General features: G+C 43.3%; 1 protein-coding gene across 1 annotated transcript; it reads left to right on the forward strand.

Moving 5' to 3' along the window:
• Positions 1 to 545: 545 nt before the first annotated feature.
• GSC (goosecoid homeobox) lies at positions 546 to 6,692 on the forward strand. The gene is made up of 3 exons (XM_081937271.1): positions 546 to 1,156; positions 3,579 to 3,838; positions 6,283 to 6,692. The coding sequence occupies exons 1-3, from the start codon at positions 778 to 780 to the stop codon at positions 6,433 to 6,435; spliced, it is 792 nt and encodes a 263-aa protein (XP_081793397.1). The 5' UTR covers positions 546 to 777; the 3' UTR covers positions 6,436 to 6,692.
• The last annotated feature ends 17,132 nt before the right edge of the window (positions 6,693 to 23,824 follow it).

The following is a 23,824-nucleotide window of genomic DNA, read 5'->3' on the forward strand; positions in this document are numbered from 1 at the left end:
GAAAAGGGCTCAGTACAAAAGCGGGCTGGGGAAGGAGAGAGAAAAGAGGGCGGCGGAGATTGGTGTTAGCCGCTTCTCAGCAACGCCATTAGCCCGATTAACCCGAGCAGCAATTAGTAGCAACACTCGGAAAGAGATCAACCTTAACTCGGGGGCGGGCGAGGGATTCCGAAGAGTCAAAGGAGTCGGAGGACCAAAGCGCCACCTCACTAATGCCTTTCCTTAAGGCTTCGTGCCCGATTCCTCCCCCCTCCTGCCGACACGCCCATCGGCCCCGCCTCCTCCGCGTCCCCTCCCCCCCGCCCAAAGAGGGGGGGGGATTAGTTTTATTCGCGATCCGATAGAGACCCGGGAATTCAATCCAGGATGACGTTGCCTGGGTATAAAAAAGGAAAGAGGTCGGAGCGGATTAGAGAATCCAGGCAGTTGACATCGGAGGAGGAAACGGACGGCCGTGGAGGTGGAGGAAGAGGAGGAGGAGGAGCTGCAGGAGAAGAAGGGAAAGGGAAAGGAAAGGAAAGGAGGGGAGGAGACGATGGCACGGAGTTCCAAGGCAAAGAGCCTTCCTCTCCCCCCACGCTCGGCCTTTTAAGGAACGGCTGGCCTTGCAGGGCCCCCTTCCCCCTTCCCCCAAGAAGCTAGGCTCGCGTCCCCCTCGTTCCCCGGGCCTTCCGGACGGCCCAACTCCGGCCACACTTCGGCCTGCCTCTTCCAGGAGAAGGTCCCTTCGCCCGACCGCCGCTGCTCCTCCTCCCTCCGAGCAGAGCGCCGGAGGGGATGCCTGCTGGCATGTTCAGCATCGACAGCATCTTGGCAGCCAGACCCCGCGGGAAGGAGTCGGGGCTGCTACTGCAGCAGCATCAACCTCCGCACCCCGCGCAGCAGCCTCAGCCCAGCGCGGCGCCCGTCGTCTTCTCGGCCAGCCTGCACGGAGGGGACACCATCTACGGTCCCGCCGGCGGCGACTACGGGGGATATTACTCGCGGGCCGTGGCTCCGGCGTCTAACCTGGCCGCCCTCGGTGGATCTAGGCTGGGAGGCTACGGCAACTATTACTACGGGCAACTTCACGTCCAGGCATCCGCCGTGGGTCCCTCTTGCTGCGGCGCCGTGCAGCCCTTCGGCGCTCAGCAGTGCTCCTGCGTCCCAGCCACAGGTAAGGCAGAAATGCCCCCCTTCTCGCCCTACTCGTCCGTGTTGCTGGGGGGGTTTCTCCAGCGGGGGGCGGGGGTTTGAAGGAGAGGCGAAATAATTAAAAAAAGAGAGAGAAAGAAAGTAAGCAAAATCCCCTCCGGAGTGCAGCTTGCCTTTCTCTCCATCAATCCTGCCCCGCCCTAGGTAACTTCTTAAGAAAGTAACTGAGAGAAATGAGGCTGGAAGGTCTTATGGAAGTTCTCAGCCATTCAGGTCCTAGTTGTCCCAAAGATGCTTCTCGATCCCCCTCCCCTTTTATTTTTCAAGAGGCAAATTGACTTTCTTCTTTTTCTTTGAAGACATTTCCCTTATCATCCAAGGAGCTTCTTCAAAGCTTTCTGTTCCACAAAGAAAAACAAGAAAGTTCAGTTGCCTCTTGAAAAAAAAGGGAGGGGAAAAAACAAAAACACCTTTGGAAGCTGGAAGGGGTTCTCTCCCCGACAGAGAGGCGCGATTTCTGTGGCCGAAGGTGGGAAGGGACAGCCGGCTCTTGAAACTTCTCTTTGCCTGGAGAAAGTTTGAAGGGCGCGGTGCTCGGGATGCCCCCTCCTCCTTTTCCCGGCTGCCGGCAGCACTCAGATCGTGTGGCGGAATGCGAAGCAACGCTGGGATTCTGCGGTAGATTCCATCGCTGGAAGTGACGTTGGATCCTAAATCCAAGCTACCTGAACCCGAGCTGATTTTGGCTTGAGAACCGGGGCGAGTGATAGTTTCCTCGCCGACAGGGCTGTATTTGCACGCTCTGACAAATGCGTGTAACTGGACTTAAAGCGTCCCACGCTTTCCCTTGGGAATAATTCTGACAAGGCTGGGATTGCCTTCCTTATGACACTGTTGTCCCAAGGCTTATTCATCGGGCATTAAACCCTACTCAAATAAGGGCTGCCCTCTGAAAATAAACAGAGATTACACGCTTAGTTATAACTGAGCCGCTCCTTTCTGAAGCGGTCACCCTAATTCTCCTTAATTCGATTTTAACTCTCTGGTCCTAATCAAATATTCCTTTGGAGCAGCATATTAAATGGAATAGACTTTCAGACCGATGCATTCAAAATTAGAACGCTCCTACTCCCATTAAAATAAAAAAGCAGGGCAGCAGGAACCGAGAATTAAGCAAAATATAAATAGATTCACCCTGAGTTAAAATGTGTGTGTGTGTTTGGGGAGGGGGGATAGCGAACTCCATCTGAAAATGACCGTTCTAAATATTTAAATCCCTATCTCACTCGTGATTTATAGCGTTGGTCAATCATCCTTGTGCCAATATGATGGCAATGATCATGTTTTACATCGCAGCGACGAAATTGAAAGACCCTTATTTACAATAACAAAGGAGAAAGTTTGTAGCTCAGGGTTGGAATGAGGGGTCAATTGGTCCTATCTGATCTTGGTTGTTTTCTTGCAAATGTTTCGTTACCCAAAAATTAGATAACTAGGTAGTGGGGGTGTGTGGGTGTCTCCTGGTGATTTTACCTAATTTGGGCAATGAAACGTCTGCAAGAAAACAACCAAGCTCAAAGAGCACCAAGGACCCCTCAGACTTTTTTAAATCCCGAAGGAGGAAATTACTTTAAATCCAGATGCTCCTCGATCTAAGCGCCCCGATTTCTACTCGACTCTTGAAGCCAATTTGGTCCTTTCTAGGAACGTACTCAGAATTTCTCCCTTTCTCCAAACCCGGAAGGTATTCATTGAATACAATTTTCTTGTTCCGTTGCAGAAAACATTAAACTGGCACTAAAAGTAAGAGTTCCCCTGTCCGAAAGTAGCGATTTAAACGGCCGGGTTTCTTTCCTACGAAACAATGATCGCGTCTGGACTTGTGCCGACTCAGTGTGATTTATTGTTTCGTAGAAAAGGTGGCTGCAAAATGTACATTCTCAGGCTCCTTAAACAAACGTAACTCACCCTCTTCTACATAACTAAAAGGATACATTTAGGGCAATAAGCACCCTTGTCTTTAGGGAACGCCTTAGTGAAGTCGTTCGCGAGAGGGAAAGGAAATCTTTAGGATGCATTTTGAGTGTAAGTCTGGAAAGTGATGCAGCTTTAGGGAGCTTCTCCAGGACTAAGATAGAGAGAAGAGTCTGCAGCCCGGACAGGTGAAATCTCAACTCGAGGATCTTCCCATTTCTTTCCACGATGTGAATGGGACAAGATCAGATTTGTGGTAGAGGGCGATTCCGCGTCCTCTCCACACAATTCGCAGCCACGAGTCCAGAACCGAAGGGCCCCCAGGGAAACCCGCCATAGCATTGATCCGCCGCCTCTACCAAGCAAGCTCTTTTGCGTGGGATGGGGCTGCTTGGAATAGGAAGCGTGACGTGATCCGGAAACTTGGTCACTTCAAAGGTAGGCCACCTGGTTTGCTCTTTTTTCTCCAGGCTACGAAGGGACAGGCTCAGTCCTAATGTCTCCCGTCCCGCATCAAATCCTGCCTTACATGAACGTGGGCACCTTGTCCCGGACTGAGCTGCAGCTTCTAAACCAGCTCCACTGTCGGCGGAAAAGGAGGCATCGCACCATCTTCACGGACGAACAGCTGGAGGCGTTGGAAAACTTGTTCCAGGAAACCAAATACCCCGATGTTGGCACCAGGGAACAGCTGGCCAGAAGGGTACATTTAAGGGAGGAAAAAGTGGAGGTAAGTTGATCTTTCTTCTAGGCGGAAGGAAGGAGAGAAGGGAAGGGAAGAGAGGAAGGAAGGAAGGAAGGAAGGAAGGAAAAGGAAGGAAGGAAGGAAGGAAGGAAGGAAGGAAGGAAGGAAAAGGAAGTAAGGAAAAGTAAGGAAGGAGAAGGGAGGAAGAAGGAAGGAAGGAAGGAAGGAAGGAAGGAAGGAAGGAAGGAAGGAAGGAAGGAAGGAAGGTAGGTAGGTAGGTAGGTAGGTAGGTTGTAGTAGTTGATGTGGTAGGGGCTGCTTGGCACCAGGGTAGTTGGGGAGAGAGGGAGAGAAGCGAGCCCTGGCTTTCAAGTGGGAAGAGGAAAGATTCAGAAACCTTTGGGGATCTTTTAGCCTAGATCCTGGCAAAGCTCATTGCAGAATATGCAGCCCCAAGAACAGCAGCGGGCTGCTTCTTACAGGGAACTGCGCGGCAATACTATTGTATTGTATTGTATTGTATTATAATCATTATCCTTACCCCCGACTCCTGAACTTCAAAAGCTACTGAAGACGTAGACATTGAATGCAGGGCTGGATTTCGTCGGAAGCGGTCGCTGGCCAGGTTTTGATCTCCGCTTCTCTTTCTGCGCTACTCAGCTGGATGGGTATTTACTTTACCCTCCGCGACAGCTCTGCTCTCCTACAATCACTGAATGCTCGGAGTAAACTCCACCGAGCAGCCCAACTCTTTACGACTTGTATCTTGGGGAGTGGCGCGAGAATGCTTGCTTGGAGTTGATTGACTTCAATTCTCTGACGCGCAAAGTCGGTCTGTCTCCCCCACCGCGAGCGGTCCTAGCCTTAGTTTAGGGAGTTCTTCTGACTCCCCAAGGCGTGAGGAGAACAAGCGATCTCCACCACCCGACATCCAAATCTAAATCCCGCTTCTCTTAATCTATTCCTATGCATTAAAAGATCAGGCGCTTCCTAATTCGTTGTGATTATGAGATCCCACCCCATTGCTTGCCTTCAGCCACCAGAAGCTTCAGTGGTCAGGGCGTTGCTATCGTGCTTTCACAACCTGGTTTATCTTGGGTGAAAATCATCTGCGAGTCCGCTTTGTTGTAGAGCTAGGAATCCCGGGAAGGGATCAACTGAAGCTGCTTGTTTTCAGAGACAAGTTGCTCCCTTAACTTCGTCTTAGACGCCCAACAGCTTGCAAGGCTATGCGCTGAAAGGCAGTTCAGAAGCCTGATCAGCACGGTCTGGCCAGGGAAAAGACCAGATCCCGAGGGTGGCGTCCACCGTGCCCTGCAGTTTCTTTCCGGGCCATTCATTTCAGTTCCTAGACATCTCCACTGCTTTGATCTTTAGGGTGAGGGTCCTTCCCTTCCTAAGCTGATGCTCTTGCAAATAGAAAGGTTCCTAAGCAGAACTCACAGGCTACTGAATTTGCGGGGCCCGCCTGATGTTTTCATTGTAGGAGAAAGCAACGGCCCCTACGGTCGGGATCCAATAGAGAAAACCCAATCTCTACCCTCGTAAGCAGCCAACCTCGTGTTGGCTTTGAATAGGCAACTCTGCCCGCGATGGACACTTCCCACTCGAGAGGCGAGATCAAGGGGTCCACTCCCAAGAGAGATGGAGCTCCGGTTCCCCGGGGAAGCGTGTCTAGTCTCCTCCTCAGCGCCTGTGCAGACAAGAAAAGACGGGCTGTTGGGCTTGTCCCCCAACCCCCCCTCCTTTTCTGATTAAAGTTCGCTCATCCAGACACGCAACCCTAACCCCGAGCGCTGGACCACCTCAATTGAACAGGACGTTGAACCGATGGTGGGAGGAGTAGAATCCAGTGACCCCAGCAGTGGTGGGATTCAATTTTTTTTACAACCGGTTCTGTGGGCGTGGCTTTGTGGGAATGGTGTGGCTTTGTGAGTGTGGCTTTGTGGGCGTGGCAGGGGAAGGTTACTACAACATCCCCATCCCTGCCCATCCCACTAACTTGCTTTTCCGCTCCTCTCCTGTTCAGGGCAACAAAAGAAGATAAGCTGGGAGGCAGGGGGACGGGGCCACTCTATTTGCTGGCTCTCTGAACTACTCAAAATTTCCAATATCGGTTCTCCCGAACCTGTCAGAACTCGCTGATTACCACCTCTGGACCCCAGGGATCCACTCAGTGGTGAAATTCAATTTTTTTTTTCTACCAGTTCTGTGGGCGTGGCTTGGTGGGCGTGGCAGAGGAACGATACTGCAAAATCTCCATTCCCTCCCCCACTCTGGGGCCAGCCAGAGGTGGTATTTGCGGGTTCTCCAAATTATTCAAAATTCCTGCTACAGGTTCTCCAGAATCTGTCAGAACCTGCTGAATTTCACCCCTGGATCCGCTTCCCAAGATTTCACTCCCTGGGCGCCACTTCTGAACCCCGCGGTCTCTGTTCCCACGGCCAGTAACGACCTCTTTCTCCTTCCCCTTCTTTCCTTGAATGCAGGTTTGGTTCAAGAACCGCAGGGCGAAATGGCGGCGACAAAAGCGGTCTTCTTCAGAGGAATCGGAAAACGCCCAGAAATGGAATAAAACATCCAAGGCGTCCCCAGAGAAACTACAAGAAGAAAGCAAAAGCGATTTGGACTCGGACAGCTGATGGCATTGAACACACAGGCACACGCAGGCGCGCGCGCCCACTTCACGTGCGCGCGCACACACACAAACGCCCGGAGAAGCTGCCCGTGGGGATGGACTAGATTTCTCTGGGCCACTTGCACGAGGAGCCGCTCGCAGCTCTTGCACAGACTCTGCCTTTGCAGGGAGAGGGAGGAGGGACGATCGACTTAGGTGTATATAATGTACCCCCATCCCGGAGTCAACACTTTGAAATAAAACGCGTGGCGGTGGAGTTGCATGGGCTGAGGCTCGCCGCGGATCTTTCCTGAGGTGGTCTCTGAGCCCTCCGACAGGGAGACCCAGAGAAGCGAGAAGGCCTGGCCTGCCTTGTTCCCTCAGTTTTACTTAGAGGTTTTTTTTTTGTTTGAAACTTGTTTAAGGTAGTTATAGAGAAAGTGGGGGGGGGAGGGAAGAGAGGGTAAAGAACAAGGCTTTGTACTCTACTCGGCTGCTGGGTTTTGAACCCGGATCCAAGGAGAGACGCTAATTCTCTGTACTAGAGAAACCTGGCCGGTGGACTAGGATGTGGTCAAAATTTCAAGAGGCAATTGGGAGGGTGTGATTGAAGCCCCATCCACTTAGTATGGTCATCATAAAAGCCACAGCAGAGGGATCAAAACTTAGTGCCCTAACCCTAACCCTAACCTTGGCCCTGACTAGTGAGTTTTTGCACCACCACCAACATCCAAGCTATCCAATGGTGAGGAAGGATGCTGAGGTTGCATGTCTGTGCAAGATGTCTTGAGAGTAAGCCTCCTTTGACTCAGGACACATGATCCAGCAATGACTTTGGCTAACTATTGGTTGCAAGGAGATTTTTTTCCTTCCTTCCTGGGGATTTTGGGCATGACAAAGCTTCCAAGGGTCAATGCAGGGCATCTCTCTTAGATGCCCTGCATTGTCCAACAGGATGGAAGGACAATATTAACAGCAGCTGATTGGGAAATCAGGCAGTGTGGGAATCTCTTGTCTGGGCCATTTCTAAAATCAGCTTCTGCTTCTGAATTAAGCAGGACAAAACTGCTTCTTTTTCTGTACAATTCCCGCAGAGTGATTTGGCATTACAATGACCAATGAGGATTACAGAATTGGTACCACAGCAATGCCAATTCATAAGCAAGCAAAGAAGCCCATCCAAGGTTTTCAGTACAGAAAGTTATTGCTCCCAGGTAACTGTTTTGCAGGTACTGTCTTGCAGCGGTAACCTAACATTATAAGCAGCAACTATTAAGATTAGTTGTCCTAAAGGTGCTTTTCAAAGGGCAACTGGACCTCTTTGTTATTGTTGTTGTTTTTCCTTCTTGAAAAACATTTTGCTTCTCATCCAAGAAGCTTTTTCACTTCTACTGAAGAAGATTCTTGGATGAGAAGCGAAATGTTTTCAAGGAGAAAAACAAGAAAGTCCACTTGCATTTTGAAAAATACTTTTGGCACAACCATGATCTGGATGAGAGGCAATTAGGATTAGTTAAAATGGTACGCACACAAAAACCCACATTGAGAGTTGAGATACCCTTATTAGATTCAACCAAAATTACCTAAGAAACAATGCAAGTTTTCCACCTCTTCGAGACTGTTCCTCAAGCATCTCAGAGAGTTGGAAATATTTTGCATGATGAGGACTCCTGCTACCTCTTTTGCACTTTCTGAAGTTCTGAAGCTTTGCACAGTTCTGAATTGCTGAACTGTGGATAATGGATTGTTTTCCCTCAAGGAACAACATGGCCATCATTTTTTATACAAACAGCCCAGACTCTTAGAAGATGTAAAGCACAAGCTAAAATTCTGTCAAATTCCTTGTAATTTCGTGAGATCCGGGCCAATGTGTTTTTATCTGTCAAAGATGAAACGCTTTAACTGATTTTTTTGGACAGTTTCTACAACTGGAAGTTCATTATAGCTAGAAACAGCACAACATTTAAAAAAACATCAATTTCCTCTCTTGCCATAAAAGAACTGGTAAATCAGAAATATGCTTCATGGGTTTGTAATTTCCCAGATTGATTGCTTAGGTCACGAGTGTCCAAACTTGGGAACTTTAAGACTTGTGGACTTCAACTCCCAGAATTCCCCAGCTGGCTGGCTGGGGAATTCTGGGAGTTGAAGTCCACAAGTCTTAAAGTTCCCAAGTTTGGACACCCCTGGCTTAGGTGTTTATAAAGTATAAGGGTCAAATTTAAAAGTGAGATAAAACAAGCATGGGGCCTAATCCTGAGAGGATTGGAAGAGTCTGAAAAAAGTATTTTATTTTCTTCACACACCAGTGGGTAAGTTGTATATCAGTTACATAAGGTGTTATTGACTTCAATGTGCTTTATCCAAAGGTAAGTGTTTCTATAGGATTGCAGATTAAGATGTTTTATTTTGTAAGCCACACAAATAACTAATGGGCTGAAACTTCTGAAAAGTTTTGCAACTTTGTGAAACTCACAGTATGAAGAAGAGATGGGGCAACTGCCCAGTAATCTTCAGTTTATCAGAAAGCCACGTTCTCTATTTCTGTTTCCTCGGTGATCATAGGTATACGGTTCCAATCTCGAGATTCTTCAGTGAGTATGGATCTGCTCCAGTGGTGGGATTCAATTTTTTTTTACTACTGGTTCTGTGGGTGTGGCTTGGTGGGTGTGGCAGGGAAAGGATACTGTAAAATCTCACTTCCCTTCCCACCCCAGGGGAAGGTTAGTATAAAATCCCGATTTCCTCCTGATCAGCTGTGACTCAGGAGGCAGAGAATAGATGGGGGCAGGGACAGTCAGAGGTGGGATTTACACATTCTCCGAACTACTCAAAATTTCCACTACCAATTCTCCAGAATTGGTTAGAACTTGCTGAATACCACCTCTGCTGTAGATGTATATGTCCAGTACCTCCATCCCCGATGCCATATAAATAAGACTATTTGGAGAAGACATACCTGTTGTTCGGGTGTGCTCTTTGCAGGTCAATCCAGGTTCCCCACTGCTCCAGTCAGCTGGAGCCATCTGCCAGTTGACTTGGAGCCCCATGGATTTAGAGCCTTGAAGTCCAGCTATAACTGACCCAATGATTCTGAATAGGCAGGTGTAGGATTGGACTATGGTAAAGCTAGATAGAGGAGGCAGAATCACTCAAATAGACCTGGGTTCATACATCACACTGGCTAGTGGAATAAACCAACATTAACAAGTTGACATCTTGAGCTAATTCTACAAATCCCAGGAACAGGACCGATAAGGCAGTTCTGTTTTCACATGATGGAGAACTTCAGCCTCATTTGTACAGTAAATGTATCCTTGCCCTTCCTTAAAGTAAGGAAGATCTCTTGCTATGGGTCTAGAAATGACATTACTATATTATATCCTCTTTCACTTTCAATTTTATGGAGGACTCTTCTGAAGCAAACTAGATATTGATCAGAAACAACCTGATTGGTGGCATGCAAGTATGGATTGAAGGAACTTTGTGTCTAAGACTCAATTGACAACTTCAAACATCACCATTCCACACACCCACTACATTCATCCAGACCCATCCCACCATGATAAGGAGAGTGATTGGTGCTTATTTTCCCAGCAGAAGGCACTCGATGAGAAGGGAAATGAAGGGAGCCATGGTGGCGCAGTGGTTAGAGTGCAGTACTACACGCTACTTCTGCTGCCTGCCTGAAGTCTGGCAGATCAAGTGTCACCAGGCTCAAGGTTGACTCTGTCAGGGGAAAATATTTCACCCTGAACTAATGAGGCTTAGACCGACGGCTTTTCCAAACAGGCATATCTTCAAGAAGCGAAAATTAAAATAAAACCTGAGAACATGTTCTAATTAAAAACAAGCTTTAATACAAAAATAACAAAATAAGAAAATAAATAAATCTATCTGATTGTTACATTTTGGCAAGAAACAAATGTTGTCCGCCTTCTTGAAGACGAACAAAGATCAAAAGGAAAAAAGTCTCTGGAATGTGTGATGTATTATAAACATGTTAAGCATGCGCAGTAAATCATTGCTGATAAAGGCCTATGACCTGCGCAATAACTCTTTCAGTTCAGCTAGCAAACCAATTAACGCAGTGACAGACTCAGCCTTCCAGTCTTCCAAGGGTGGTAAAATGAGGACCCAGATTGTTGGGGGCAAAATGCTGACTCTGTAAACCACTTAGAGAGGACTGTAAAGCACTGGGAAGTGGTATATAAGTCGAAGTGCTATTACTATTGCTTATCTCCTTGAGATTGACTCCTTATATGATTGACTGATGGATAAACACTACTTCAATGCTGACACAGTTATGGGTAACACATACCTGTGTCATTCATAAGCTGGGGATGGGGTGAAGGCAACATCATGGAGATACAGAAATAAAACAAATTCTTGCTAGTCTAGTTTTGTGCCATTATTAGGTACAAGTGGGATGAGGCCCAGAGAAATATAAGTATTTAAACAGGTAATATGAAGACATACTGTAAAAGAGGCTGAAAATGCTCAAAGATGATCAGTTTTATCATTCCTTGATTTTAAGAGTTTAAATGTTAAACTCTTACAAACAATAAGATAATTGGAAAGACTTACCATCTCAGAACAAGAACATTTTAACAGATTTAACAGAGTTGGAAGGGACCTTATAGGTCATCTAGTCCAACCTCTGCTTAAGCAGGAGACCCTACACCATTTCTGACAAATGACAGTCCAATCTCCTCTTGAAAGTCTCAAGTGATGAAGTTCCCACAACTTCCGAGGGCAAGCTCTTTCTATTGGTTATTTGTTCTCACTGTCAGAAAGTTCCTCCTTATTTCCAGGTTGAATCTCTCCTTGGTCAGTTTCCATCCATTATTCCTTGTCTGGCCTTCAGGTGCTTTGGAAAATAGCTTGACTCCCTCCTCTCTGTGGCAGCCCCTCAAATATTGGAATGCTATCATGTCTCCCCTTGTCCTTCTCTTCACTAGACTAGCCATGCCCAGTTTCTGTAACCATTCTTCATATGTTTTAGTTTCCAGTGCCCTAATCATCCTGGTTGCTCTCCTCTGCACTTGAGTCTCAATATATTTTTATAGTGTGGTGACCAAAACTGGAAGCCTTGAGCTCCCAAATCTGTTCTGAGAATATGAATCCATTCTTTCCTAAGGAAAGCAGATCTTGCTTTGCTTCAGGCTCTCCAGAGAAGGAATCCAGAAGCTGTGCTCCAAAACCTCCACAGGGTCAACATACAAACACAGAGTCCACCTTTTCAGAATATAACAAGCAAGGCTTCATGAGAAACATGAGGCTAAGTCTTTGCCCAAGTCTTCTCACGCAGTACAAATGATATTTTCTCAGCAAAGATGAAGGTAGGATTTGGATTTTAAAAGGCTACGTGTCTAAATTGTACCAATGAATCAATTTTTGTCTTCTGAATATTTTATGCACTGATACATCTGCATTCCAATATAAATGCTGCACAGAATCAAAAATCATAGCAAGAATGGATGAAGCGACAACCCGAAACACAAAATGTAGACAAATGCAAATAAAGTAAAAAGGTTTCAATAAACAATTGTCTATTTCAAATCATTCTTAAAAAGTCTATCATTTAATATATATCTACACACACATTTAGTGGAAATAATGTAACAGTTAAATGCATGTCCACCAGTGTCACTTTCTAGCGCAAGAAGATATTTTCCCCAAATTAATGATATATTAAAATGTTAAGTTATGTATTGGTCCTTAAGTGATGAACATTCTGAGCATCTTAACAATCTTCGGTATCTCAGAAAAATGAGAAAGAAATAGTTTTTCATTTCTGGTGGTGAAAATAACAAGCAGGCAATATTAAAAATGGTATTAATAAAGTGAATGAGGGGAATTTATTAAAAAGTGCATTTAAAACTAGGGCAAATACCCAATTGACCGTCCTTCTACGTGCCATACATTCAGAATACACTCATCCCTAAGATCCTTCCTATAGCTGTGATGGTGACCCTATGGCACGCATGGCACAGGTGGCATGTGGAGCCCTCTCTGTGGGCATGAGAGCCATCGCCCAGCTCTGCTCCACCACGCATCAATGTGTGCCTCCCACCAGCCAGCTGATTTTCAGGTCTCTGCTGCACATGCAGGAGATGCACACACATGAACGGGGGTGGGTCGTACATGCAGATGGGTGGGGGGAGCGTGGGGGTGGTGATGCGGTGTCCCCTGGCCCATTTTTGGTCCCAGGAGGCTTTAGGGAGGCCTGCTGGGCCCAAAAAGGGGCATGGGGGGTTGTGCACATGCGCTGGGGAGCGCAGGGGTTGCACGCATGCGCAGAGGTGCGGGAAGAGCGCAGGAGGTCATGTGTGCATGCTCAGGGGCGGGGCACATTGCATTATGACTGTGGGCATGCGCATGCGTGCTGGTGTGATTTTGGCACACAAGGAGAAAAAGGTTAGCTATCACTGTTCTGTAGCAACCTTGAGAACAGACACTCCATGTCCTTATTCAGACAATCTTCTAGAAAGGACCACGTGTGTGTGTGTGTGTGTGCTGTAAAACAAGTCAACATTTTGACAGGTCTCTGCACATACCCCTGCATCTAGACTGAGTAGGTCGCCATTTAATTTTTGCACCCTGGAACACAGAGGTGATACCACAATGTGGCCATCTACGTCTACAGTAGGGTTATAGCTGAGTTCCAAACTCTGCAGCCAAGAGGTGTCACAGGTGATCATGCCAAGTGCAGGCAGCTGTCTAATGGGAATCAGAAAGTCCTGGGATTATTCAGAAGACATGGTTACCTACAGAGTTTTTCCTTTCCTTTTTTTTAAAGCATATTTTAAAGTCTTCTAAAAAATGACTTGCAGTCAGTGCTCCCTCCCTTCATTATCTTATGGGTAAACCAGCTCTTTTGTATGTTATTTGCTTGCCAAATTGTTATCGCTAATCAAACTAAAATGTGCAATCTTTGATACTTTCTCATAATTACATAGGTATGTTTAGATATTAACAAAATGTCATTTATGACAGACTTTTGCAAATGGCAAAGGCACTGTAGCTTTATAACTGATAGGCCTTGTATAACCTCCCACCACTTTTCATGATCTTAAACCAGGTGAAGACATTTGAATTACAATAAGTTTCTCTACAAATGGTCCTGTGTGGGCTCTTTTCATAGTTGCAAGTGAGTCCAATGTTACCATGCTAATCTTATGTTACTGTATGTTCAGATATGTTCAATGCTTATGGCTTGCTAAACATGATGATTATGTATGATTTGTATGATAGTATGATTTGATTGCTTATTTGTACCTTATGACTATCATTAAATGTTGTACCTTTTGATTCGTGACGAATGTGTCTTTTCTTTTAGGTACACTGAGAGCACCAAAGACAAATTCCTTGTGTGTCCAATCACACTTGGCCAATAAAGAATTCTATTCTATTCTATTCTATTCTATTCTATTCTATTCTATTCTATTCTATTCTATTCTATTCTGTTCTGTTCTTTCCCCCCCAATTTTTTTATTTTTTTAATTCTCTTACATACCATTTTAAGTATACATTCACATAATTGTTTTACTTCTTTACATTTGTCATTCTTATACATTTGTTATTTCATTTAATAGGTTATAATATACAGTTTGATTTGCTTTATTTACCATCCCTTCCACCTGTTGTAATACCACCTTATTTTCCCTTTCTTTTTCCCTCCCTCCCTTCTCTATTTTCTTCCTTCCTCCTCTCCTTCCTCTTCCTTCTTCACTTACCTTTCTCCTACTCTTCCTTTTCCCATTCCTATCCTCTCTCCTTCTTTTTCTCTCCCTTCCATCCTCCTCTCCTTACCTATTTCTTCTTTTCCCCATCTTCCTCTCATCCTTTCCTCCTCTCTCCCTTTCTTTTTCTATTGTTGTAGGTGTCTCTTTCAAATCTCAGTTTATGTTTCCTTGGGTTGGTATTTCCGCAAACCCAAATATAATTTGGTATAATTTCTTATTCCCTTACCTTCGCTAATCTATCCTACTTATGTTCCCCCCCTTTATATATCACTCTGGAACATATACCATACTTATATATTTAATATTTTCTTTTCTGTTTTCCCCTTCTTCCTCCCCTTTTCCATTTAATAGTGCATCAACTGAGTTCTGTATCTTCTCCTTACTTTCTTTTCTAGCTTCCTTTCTCTAGCCAATCATAAAATCTTCCCCATGTCTTGAAGTACACTGATTCATCCTTATCCTTTATTTTCAGTGTCAACCTATTCATCTCTGCACAATCTAATATATTTTGTATTATCTCTTCATCAATTGGTAACTTATTTAATTTCCAATTTGGGGCAAATGCAATTCTCGCTGCTGTAGTTACATGTATAATCAAATAAGTATCCTCTTTCTTGAGTTTCTCTGTTCTGTTCTATTCTAATATTGTACAAAGGAGAAACCTGATAGCACTATATCCCAAAAGTGCTTTTTCAAGAGGCAACTGGACTTTCTGAAGACGTTTCTTGGAGGAGAAGTGAAACATCTTCAAAGAAGAAACAGAAAGTCCAGTTGCCTCTTGAAAAAGCACCTTTGGGACAACCATGACCTGGATGACTGAGAATCTCCATAGACATTTAGCTATTGACAACAGTATCCAGTATACAAGGATGGACATGGGCAGACTCAGCCCTGTTTGTCCCTCCCAGGCCCCACCAACTCTGCCAAAGTGCTCTATATTTCAGTGCTGTGAATGCCCCAAATGGCTGCTTAACTTCTCACTCTTTTGAAGTGAGAATCAGAGGAAAATGCTCACTTAAGCCTAATGCAATTTGAACAGTTGAATGGTTTGATGCTCTGCAGCAACCCAGAGCACCCGAAAAGAAACAGACCGCCTATCCAACGTCTTCCAACACAATGGATACCCAGGCAACTTTATTAAAAAGTACCTGACCACGCAACTAGTTACAGCATAACCAACACAAACTATGAAAAGGATGATGCTATCATACATCAAAAACATCTCAGAAATGGCCAAAAGACTATTGTAACAACCCAGCGTCAACCTAACACACAAAACAATGAAAGCTTACTTTTTAAATAAAAAATGGGTCCAGTACTCTTCAACATCTTCATCAATGATTTGGATGAGGGGATAGGTTGAGAACTCATCAAATTTGCAAATAACACTGAGCTGGCAGGAATAGCCAACACTCGGGAAGATAGGCTTAAGATACAGAAGGATCTTGACTGACTTGAACATCGGGTGCTATATAATGAAATGAAATCCAATGATGAAAAAAGTAAGGCTCTACATTTAGACAAGAAAAACAAAATGCACAGGTAAGTATAGGTGGTACCTTGCTCAACAGTAGTAACTGTGAAAGTGATCTTGGAGTCCTAGTGGACAACCTTTTAAATAGCAGCCAGCAGTGTGCAGCAGCTGCCAAAAAAGCCATCACAGTTCTAGGCTGCATCAACAGAGGAATAGAATCAATATCACGTGAAGTGTTAATACCACTTTATAATGCCTTGGTAAGGCCACACTTGGAATACTGCATTCAGTTTTGGTTGCCACGATGTAGAAAAGATGTGGAGACTCTAGAAAGAGTGCAGAGAAGAGCAACAAAGATAATTAGGGGACTAGAGACTAAAACATATGAAGAACGGTTGCTGGAACTGGATATGTCTAGTTTAATGAAAAGAAGGACTAGGGGAGACATGACAGCAGTATTTCAATATCTCAGGGGTTGCCACAAAGAAGAGGGAGTTAAACTATTCTCCAAGGCACCTGAAAGCAGAACAAGAAGCAATGGCTGGTAACTAATCAAGGAGAGAAGCAACTTAGAACTGAGGAGAAACTTCCTGACAATTAGAACAATTAATCAGTGGAACAGCTTGCCTCCAGAAGTTGTGAATGCTCCAACACTGGAAGTTTTTAAGAAGATGTTGAATAACCATTTGATTGAAGTGGTGTGGGGTTTCCTGCCTAAGCAGAGGGGTGGACTAGAAGACCTCCAAGATACCTTCCAACTCTGTTATTTTACTGTATTCTAAATAAACCAAAAGACCCAATAAAGACCCCAGAAAAACAGAAGTTATCTTCAACATACAGTGTAAGGGCTGTAACAGCCACTTTGAAGGACAGATAGGCAGAAGATTAGCAAACTGCATCCATGAACACCAACCAGCAATTAGAAAGCACAATGGAAATTCCTTAATTAAAACTGTCCAAGATTCAACAAATTACAAGATTAGCATATCTCTGTTTTAGCCTCTTTTAATTTTTCTTTCATGTGCATAGCTTAATTGCAATTCAAGTTTTAACATTCCCCAAACATGTAAATGAAGAATGTAATATAGTGAAATATGGGTAGATCCCTAAGTTAAAGTTTTGATTTGTAGTTTGGGTATATATAATTTAATCATTTTTTTTTAATTTTTATATTCAAATTCTGACCGTTTGCGATTTAGGTTAATATATAAACAATACTGAACTCTCTTTTTAAATCCTCAAGGCAGACATAAATCACCTAAAGAAAATGATATTGTTAATATTGATATGTAAACATTTAAAATTATCTAGGTAAAAGTAACAATCAAATTTGTTGCATTTGCTGTTCTTCTATGAATGCTTAAAGAAGACAAAGTCCACAAATCTCAATGGGGTTTACTTCTAAGCAAATATGTATGATGATGATTTGTTAAATAATTGGAAGGATTATTCTGGGATGAAAGATTCACTGTGGAAAACATTCCATACATCTGCACTAAGCTTTGGTTCCCGGCGCAGTGAATACACAATCCTTCTTGCATGCACAACTGGTCAAGCATAAAATATTTTGGTTCATGCATAACACGAAGCTGTTTGTTCATTAGACACTGATTTCAGGAGAGAGCCTGTCTTAATGAAATCTCAGTGTTTTACCACAATACAATTTTTAAATTCGGGAATACATCACGGAAATCATTTCATGAAACCTTCTCTGTAACGTTGTGCAAATTTTCTTCAAATAAACCCAGTGAATACATTGACAGCAAGGAGAGCTGAGCAGGGCCTGAAGCCAATAACTCTTCATTAAGATGAGCAGAGAATTGGAAAGTATCAATTTTGTGCCAAATGGAACCCTGTGATGAATAATTATGGCCCAGGCTGTAAACCCCTTAAAAATTACATGGCACAACAATAATACAACACGTTTCTGAGGGTTATGGTATTGTAAGATTTTAGGCCTGAAAACATTTTCAATTTCCATTTCCCCTTCTCGAATCTGTAGTTTTGACTCCTCTGGGAAGTCAAATTTGTAAGGAATCAAAATTTGATTAACCACACCAAAAAATAAGGAGATCGCCACTATTGTTTGAAAGTGTGTTTACCTAAACCAAGGAATTTAAGACACCATCACTCCCATGACTATCTTCTTCCTACATTTCAGACAGTGACGGCACTAGCGGATGAGTTGTAATCCAATGAAAGTGACAGGGCAATAACAGCATCTGTGCCTGAGGTCAGTGAGCCAGTGGGCTTTCATAGCATCAAGGCATAGCATTTCATGGCATCATTCATCAATGATTTGGATGAGGAAATAAATGGGGAACTCATCAAATTTGCAGATGACACCAAGCTGGCAGGAATAGCCAACACTCCAGAAGATAGCCTTAAGATACAGAAGGATCTTGACAAACTTGAACATTGGGCACTATCTAATAAAATGAAATTCAATGGTGAAAAGAGTAAGGTTCTACATTTAGGCAACAAAAACGGAATGCACAGGTACAGTATAGGTGGCACCTTGCTCAGTAGTAGTAACTGTGAAAGGGATCTTGGAGTCCTAGTGGACAACCATTTAAATAGGAGCCAGCAGTGTGCAGCAACTGCCAAAAAATCCAACACAGTTCTAGGCTGCATCAACAGAGGGATAGAATCATAATCAAGGGAAATGTTAATACCACTTTATAATGCCTTGGTAAGGCGACACTTGGAATACTGCATTCAGTTTTGGTCACCACGATGTAGAAAAGATGTGGAGACTCTAGAAAGAGTGCAGAGAAGAGCAACAAAGATGATTAGGGGACTGGAGACTAAAACATATGAAGAACAGTTGCAGGAACTGGGTATGTCTAATTTAATAGAAAGAAGGACTAAGGGAAACATGATAGCAGTGTTCCAATATCTCAAGGGTTGCCACAAAGAAGAGGGAGTCAAACTATTTTCCAAGGCACCTGAGGGTAGAACAAGAAGCAATGGGTGGAAACTAATCAAGGAGAGAAGCAACTTAGAACTGAGGAAAAACTTTCTGACAGTTAGAACAATTAATCAGTGGAACAGCTTGCCTCCATAAGTTGTGAATGTCCCAACACTGGAAGTATTTAAGAAGATGTTGGATAGCCATTTGTCTGAAATGGTATAGGGTTTCCTGCCTAGGCAGGGGGTTGGACTAGAAGACCTCCAAGGTCCCTTCCAACTCTACTATTGTATTGTATTGTATTGTATTGTATTGTATTGTATTGTATTGTATTGTATTGTATTGTATTATTGTATAGCACTCTCAACTTTATCATCCAAAGCAGGATGCTGCCATTCCTTGATTCTCAGGCCCTCCTGCTCTTGTGACCACTCTGCCTGATGATAGTCCAGAATTGCAGCAAGAACAGCAACCTGGGAATGTATTCATGAATGCATGGACACATGCATGTACTTGGGTAGCATGCATATATACATGCACATATTGAAGACCAAGGTAATTGTGTAATTGTGGCAGGAAAAATGAAAGAATGATTTATAATTATAGGTAAGCTGTAAAAAAAATCAGAGTAAATAGATACATTTGTAAAATAGCAATAGCACTTAGATTTACATACCGCTTCACAGTGCTTTACAGCCTCTCTAAGCAGTTTACAGAATCATTATATTGTCTCCAACAATCTGGGTTCTCATTTTACCCATCTCGGAAAGATGGAAGGCTGAGTCAACCTTCAGCCTGGTGAGACTTGAACTGCCAAATTGCAGGCAGCTGGCAGGCAGCAAAAGTAGCCTGTGGTACTGCACTCTAACCACTGCACCACCGTGGTTCTTTAACAAAAAGTGTTTGTTAAAGATGGAAAAATATTTAGACATACAACCACTGGTAGAAAGATACTGGGTACCACATGAGCTGTTCTAAGAAGCAAGCATGGCTGCATAGAAGAAGGTTCTTCTGCCCTTTATCAAAGCAAAATGAACATTGGTTAAGCCAGGAGAAGATAGGAATGAGTGAAGCCAGTGGGGGTGGATTGCTTAAGAAGTATGTGTAGAAAAACAAGAAGATATGGAGTCAAGAATGAATAGTGCTGAATTAATGTGAATTGGGGAAAAAATAAATCAAGAATATGACCAGAAGAAAATGGTTTGTTGAAGTTCTTTGAGTATGTTCAGAAAAGGAATGAAGACTCAATCATAAAATTCAAGGTCAGGTCAGCCTCAACTCTGCTAGTGTTCAGAAAGCCCCCAAGGCCATTCCAGAAAGCATTTGGCAATTGATGGCATTGGTGGTGGTGGGAGTTGTACTATAGACAAACATGACTGCTAAGACTCTTTTCCTTGGTGGTCAATGGCTATTATTTTGGTTTCGGTTTCCTTTCCTTTATAAACTGCTCAAAGCCATTTCAGTACTGAGTAACATATAGATTGCTGTAGTACATATATAAAAATAGAATAAAATAAATGTAGGAAGGAAGAGGTGATGAGTTGAAAGGAAGCTCATGGTTGGATGTCATTTTTGAGATCCTCAAGAAAAAGCAAGTGAGAAATTTAAAAACAAAACACAATGTGTGAATTGGTTTATGCATACGGTGGAATCAAGATTGCTTGTAAAGACAGAAAAGTATGGTATAATGAATAGTATTTGTATAAACTCGATTCTGTTTCTTTCTCTTATCTCTGACTTTTCATTGCTCGCTTCTCTTTACTCTTTTTCTAGGATGGGTAGGTAGTTATCCTCTTATAACTAATGTAAATGGGAGATGCTGTCCTAAAGAAAGACATTCCGTGTAATCATGTTCTCAGTTGCACACAGATTGGAAGGGAAAACATTTTCCAATAATGCCTGCTCTAGAGAGACATCTCATGCCGTGTTTTACCAAACAACCCTTTTAAAATAATCTTAAGAAAGGAGAGCAGAAACTTTTAAAGCAGAGGTGGGTTGCAAATCCCGAACTGCTACCAGTTCGCTCGTGCTCGCACATGCGTGATGCTTCTACACATCTGCAGAAGCATCCGGATGGGTGGGCGGAGCCTCCTGCCACCACCACTACCGGTTCATTCAATCTGGCTGAACCAGGAGCAAACCACCTTTGCTTTAAAGGGACCATCAACAGTTTAAAACCTGAGCAGCAGTGCATACAGGTAGCTGACTTGTTTGGGTATAAACATGTCCACTGTCATAATATGCCCTCTATTTCTATTTCAGCTAGGGTGGTAATGCCTATATTATCATATTTAGGCTGTTTTGCAACTCTGGCATTACGATCCCAAGCCCAGGCGAAAAAGGAATATCAGCCTCAGATTCTGCAGTGCGGTTGGCGAGATTTCAATGCCACATCCTTATGCATCAATCCCAACACAACACACACACAGCAAGATGCAGACCTGAGAGATGATGCAAATGCTCCCAACCCTAATGAGGCAGGACCCTACTTAGTTTATCCAAGATTAAGTGAAGACTGACTAGCAGTGTACCTCACATATAGCAAGGGGGAAAATCTAAGTGAATACAAATTGCATAGGATTGCACTGCTTGACTGTAATCCAAATAGACCTTCTTGGAAATAAGTACCATATCATTAAATGCCTTACTTCTAAGTAGACTTGAAATGGTCTTATTTCATTTTGGGATTTTAAAAAAAATTATATGCCCTCAAGAGAGCTGGAACTTCACATAATGTGTTTAAAGCGGGATAATTATCTTTGGGATAAGAAAGCTATAGGATCCATAAAAATGCACCGTTAGAAAAACACCTGCTTATAACTCGAATTTCTGGGAGATGTGGGTCCAACATTGAGCCAGTCTCTTATTGCAGTGGAAATAGGCAGAATCAAACCCTTCCCAGTAAATTGAGAGCTGTTAAACTCTGTGCCAAGTACAGTCCCAATTTGTATACTTCCTGCTTTTGGCTGCCAAACTGTCATTGCCAATCATATTTACAACCATTTGGCTTTGGAGAACTTGTAATGTTAGCCAATGTGCTATATATCAAAGCCGCATGTGCTCAAGTTATCATTTACAAATGTTATAAACTGTATAGATGGACATCTCATATATCAAAACTTTTAAGTCACCCAGCAGGGTGGAGAGGAGGAGGAGGAGGAGGAGGAGGAGGAGGAGGAGGAGGAGGAGGAGGAGGAGGAGGAGGAGGAGGAGGAGGAGGAGGAGGAGGAAGAGGAGGAGGAAGAGGAGGAGGAAGAGGAAGAGGAGGAGTGGAATGGAGGAGAAACATGCAAATTAAATTATCCCCAAATCTATGCCCATGGATTCCATGGAATGCAAGGACCCAAAATAATTACTTCTGGGGTCTCTTACTCTCTCTGCTCTTGTCAGTCATTGCAGCTATTTATGAGAACTGATTGTGAAACGTAGTTAAAAAGAGGGATTACAATTTTCAGATAAATGAGCAACTCTATGGTCTCCTGAGCCACTGCAAAAGTTACCAATGAACATAATTTAAGATGTGACAGAAGAGATGTTATCACTTGTGCTGTTTGTGGGTTTGGGGGAATATCTTTTAATAATGAATACTTATATAGAATGTTCTTTAATGAAGACAAAATGATAGAATTTGAACTCAAAAAGATGACTGGAGATAAACAATCCCGATTGCAGAGCTGTGGTTCCCTGGCATTTTTCAAGGAAGGAAATCTTCAGATTGCTTTTATACATCTAAAAAAAAAGATTAAGCAATGCAAACAAATTCCAGTCTCCAGACATCCCCAGTTCAACCCACTTAGAAAACTTGATTAAGAATTAGAAATTGAGTCTCTGTTGTTCTACATTTTAATCTCTATTTACCATTTCTTTTACATCAGTTTATTCCAGCTCTTGAACAGTTATTATAATTCAGCTTTGAGTACTTTAATTAAAATATCTCTTTATACTTTCTGATCCCTCATAATCCCTCCAGGTTACAGTGGTAGGTAGGAAATAAACTGTAAAGGTAAATGTTCCCCTAGCACATGTGCTAGTCGTTCCCGATTCTAGGAGGGCAGTGCTCATCTCCGTTTCAAAGCTGAAGAGCCAGCGCTGTCCGAAGATGCCTCGGTGGTCATGTGGCTGGCATGACTAAATGCCAAAGGCGCACGGAACGCTGTTACCTTCCCACCAAAGTGGTCCCTATTTTTCTACTTGCATTTTTATGTGCTTTTGAACTGCTAGGTTGGCAGAAGCTGGGACAAGTAATGGGAGCTCACTCCATTACGCGGTGCTAGGGATTCCAAGTGACCTGCGGTCCTTTCTGATTGACAAGCTCAGTGTCTTAGCCACTGAGCCACTGGGTCCATCAACTAAACTATATGGTGTTTCAAAACCTGAAGATAGATTTCTGAGTCAATTAAACTTTGTTTTTAATTATATGTCAAAAATTGCAAAGAGAGATAAGAAAAATCTCTCATAAAAGCTGACATCCTTTGTGTTCTAAACAAAACTAGGTGTACAGAAAATTCATGTTAGTTAAATTACTAATATTTTAATCAGATTCCTCAAGAATAGAAAAAATGGGAAATGGTGGTTCAGCTATAGAAAAAAAGCCAATGATCATTTTTTTAATTTAAGTATTTATTTGTTTAAATTATTGTTATGGCTGCATGATGACTCTAGGAAGCTAACAGTACATAGCAATTCACCAACAACAATCGCATAAAAATAACTTAAATAGTGATACCCCTGATGATAAATACACACAAAGACTCCTAAAAACCACCTTTAAAAAACCCCTAACCAACCTTACCCATAGAGTTCAACCTGGCCAAACAATTGAGGAAATCACCAGGCCTTCAAGGTCCTATGGAAGCTAAGAGAGCCAGAGCCATCTGAATATTTGGAGACAGGGATGCTGTCCCACAGGTCAGACACTATTACAGAGAAGATTCAACTCATTAGGTCTGCTAGATGACACTATTTCACTGAATGAATTCAAGAGATACCTACCCTGCTAAATCTGGTGGGATGGGCAAAAATAATGAGAAACAGGCAATGAAGCCAATGCACCTTCTGAAGCAATGGCTTTTTGTAGAGTGCTATGGTGCAGGGGTCTCCAACCTGGAAACCCCTGCTATAGTGCACCCAAACATTGCACATACTGTTGCATTGTGAATCAATTGTAGCTTCTAATGGCTTTTCAAGGGCAGCCTTATCAACATTAGTGCATTGCAATAGTTCAGCCAGGAGATGAGTAAGGTGTTAGTGATTGTGAGTAGAGCTTCCTAACCCAGGAACA

Source organism: Natrix helvetica (assembly GCF_964273705.1).
Source record: "Natrix helvetica genome assembly, chromosome: 1".
NCBI lineage: Eukaryota > Metazoa > Chordata > Lepidosauria > Squamata > Natricidae > Natrix > Natrix helvetica.

Excerpts from the sequence above, each read along its gene's own strand:
- GSC (XM_081937271.1), top strand. The coding sequence starts at position 778 with ATGCCTGCTGGCATGTTCAGCATCGACAGCATCTTGGCAGCCAGACCC. Across the intron at positions 1,157-3,578 it reads CTCCTGCGTCCCAGCCACAG|GCTACGAAGGGACAGGCTCA; the intron begins GTAAGGCAGAAA and ends TTTTTTCTCCAG. Across the intron at positions 3,839-6,282 it reads TAAGGGAGGAAAAAGTGGAG|GTTTGGTTCAAGAACCGCAG; the intron begins GTAAGTTGATCT and ends CCTTGAATGCAG.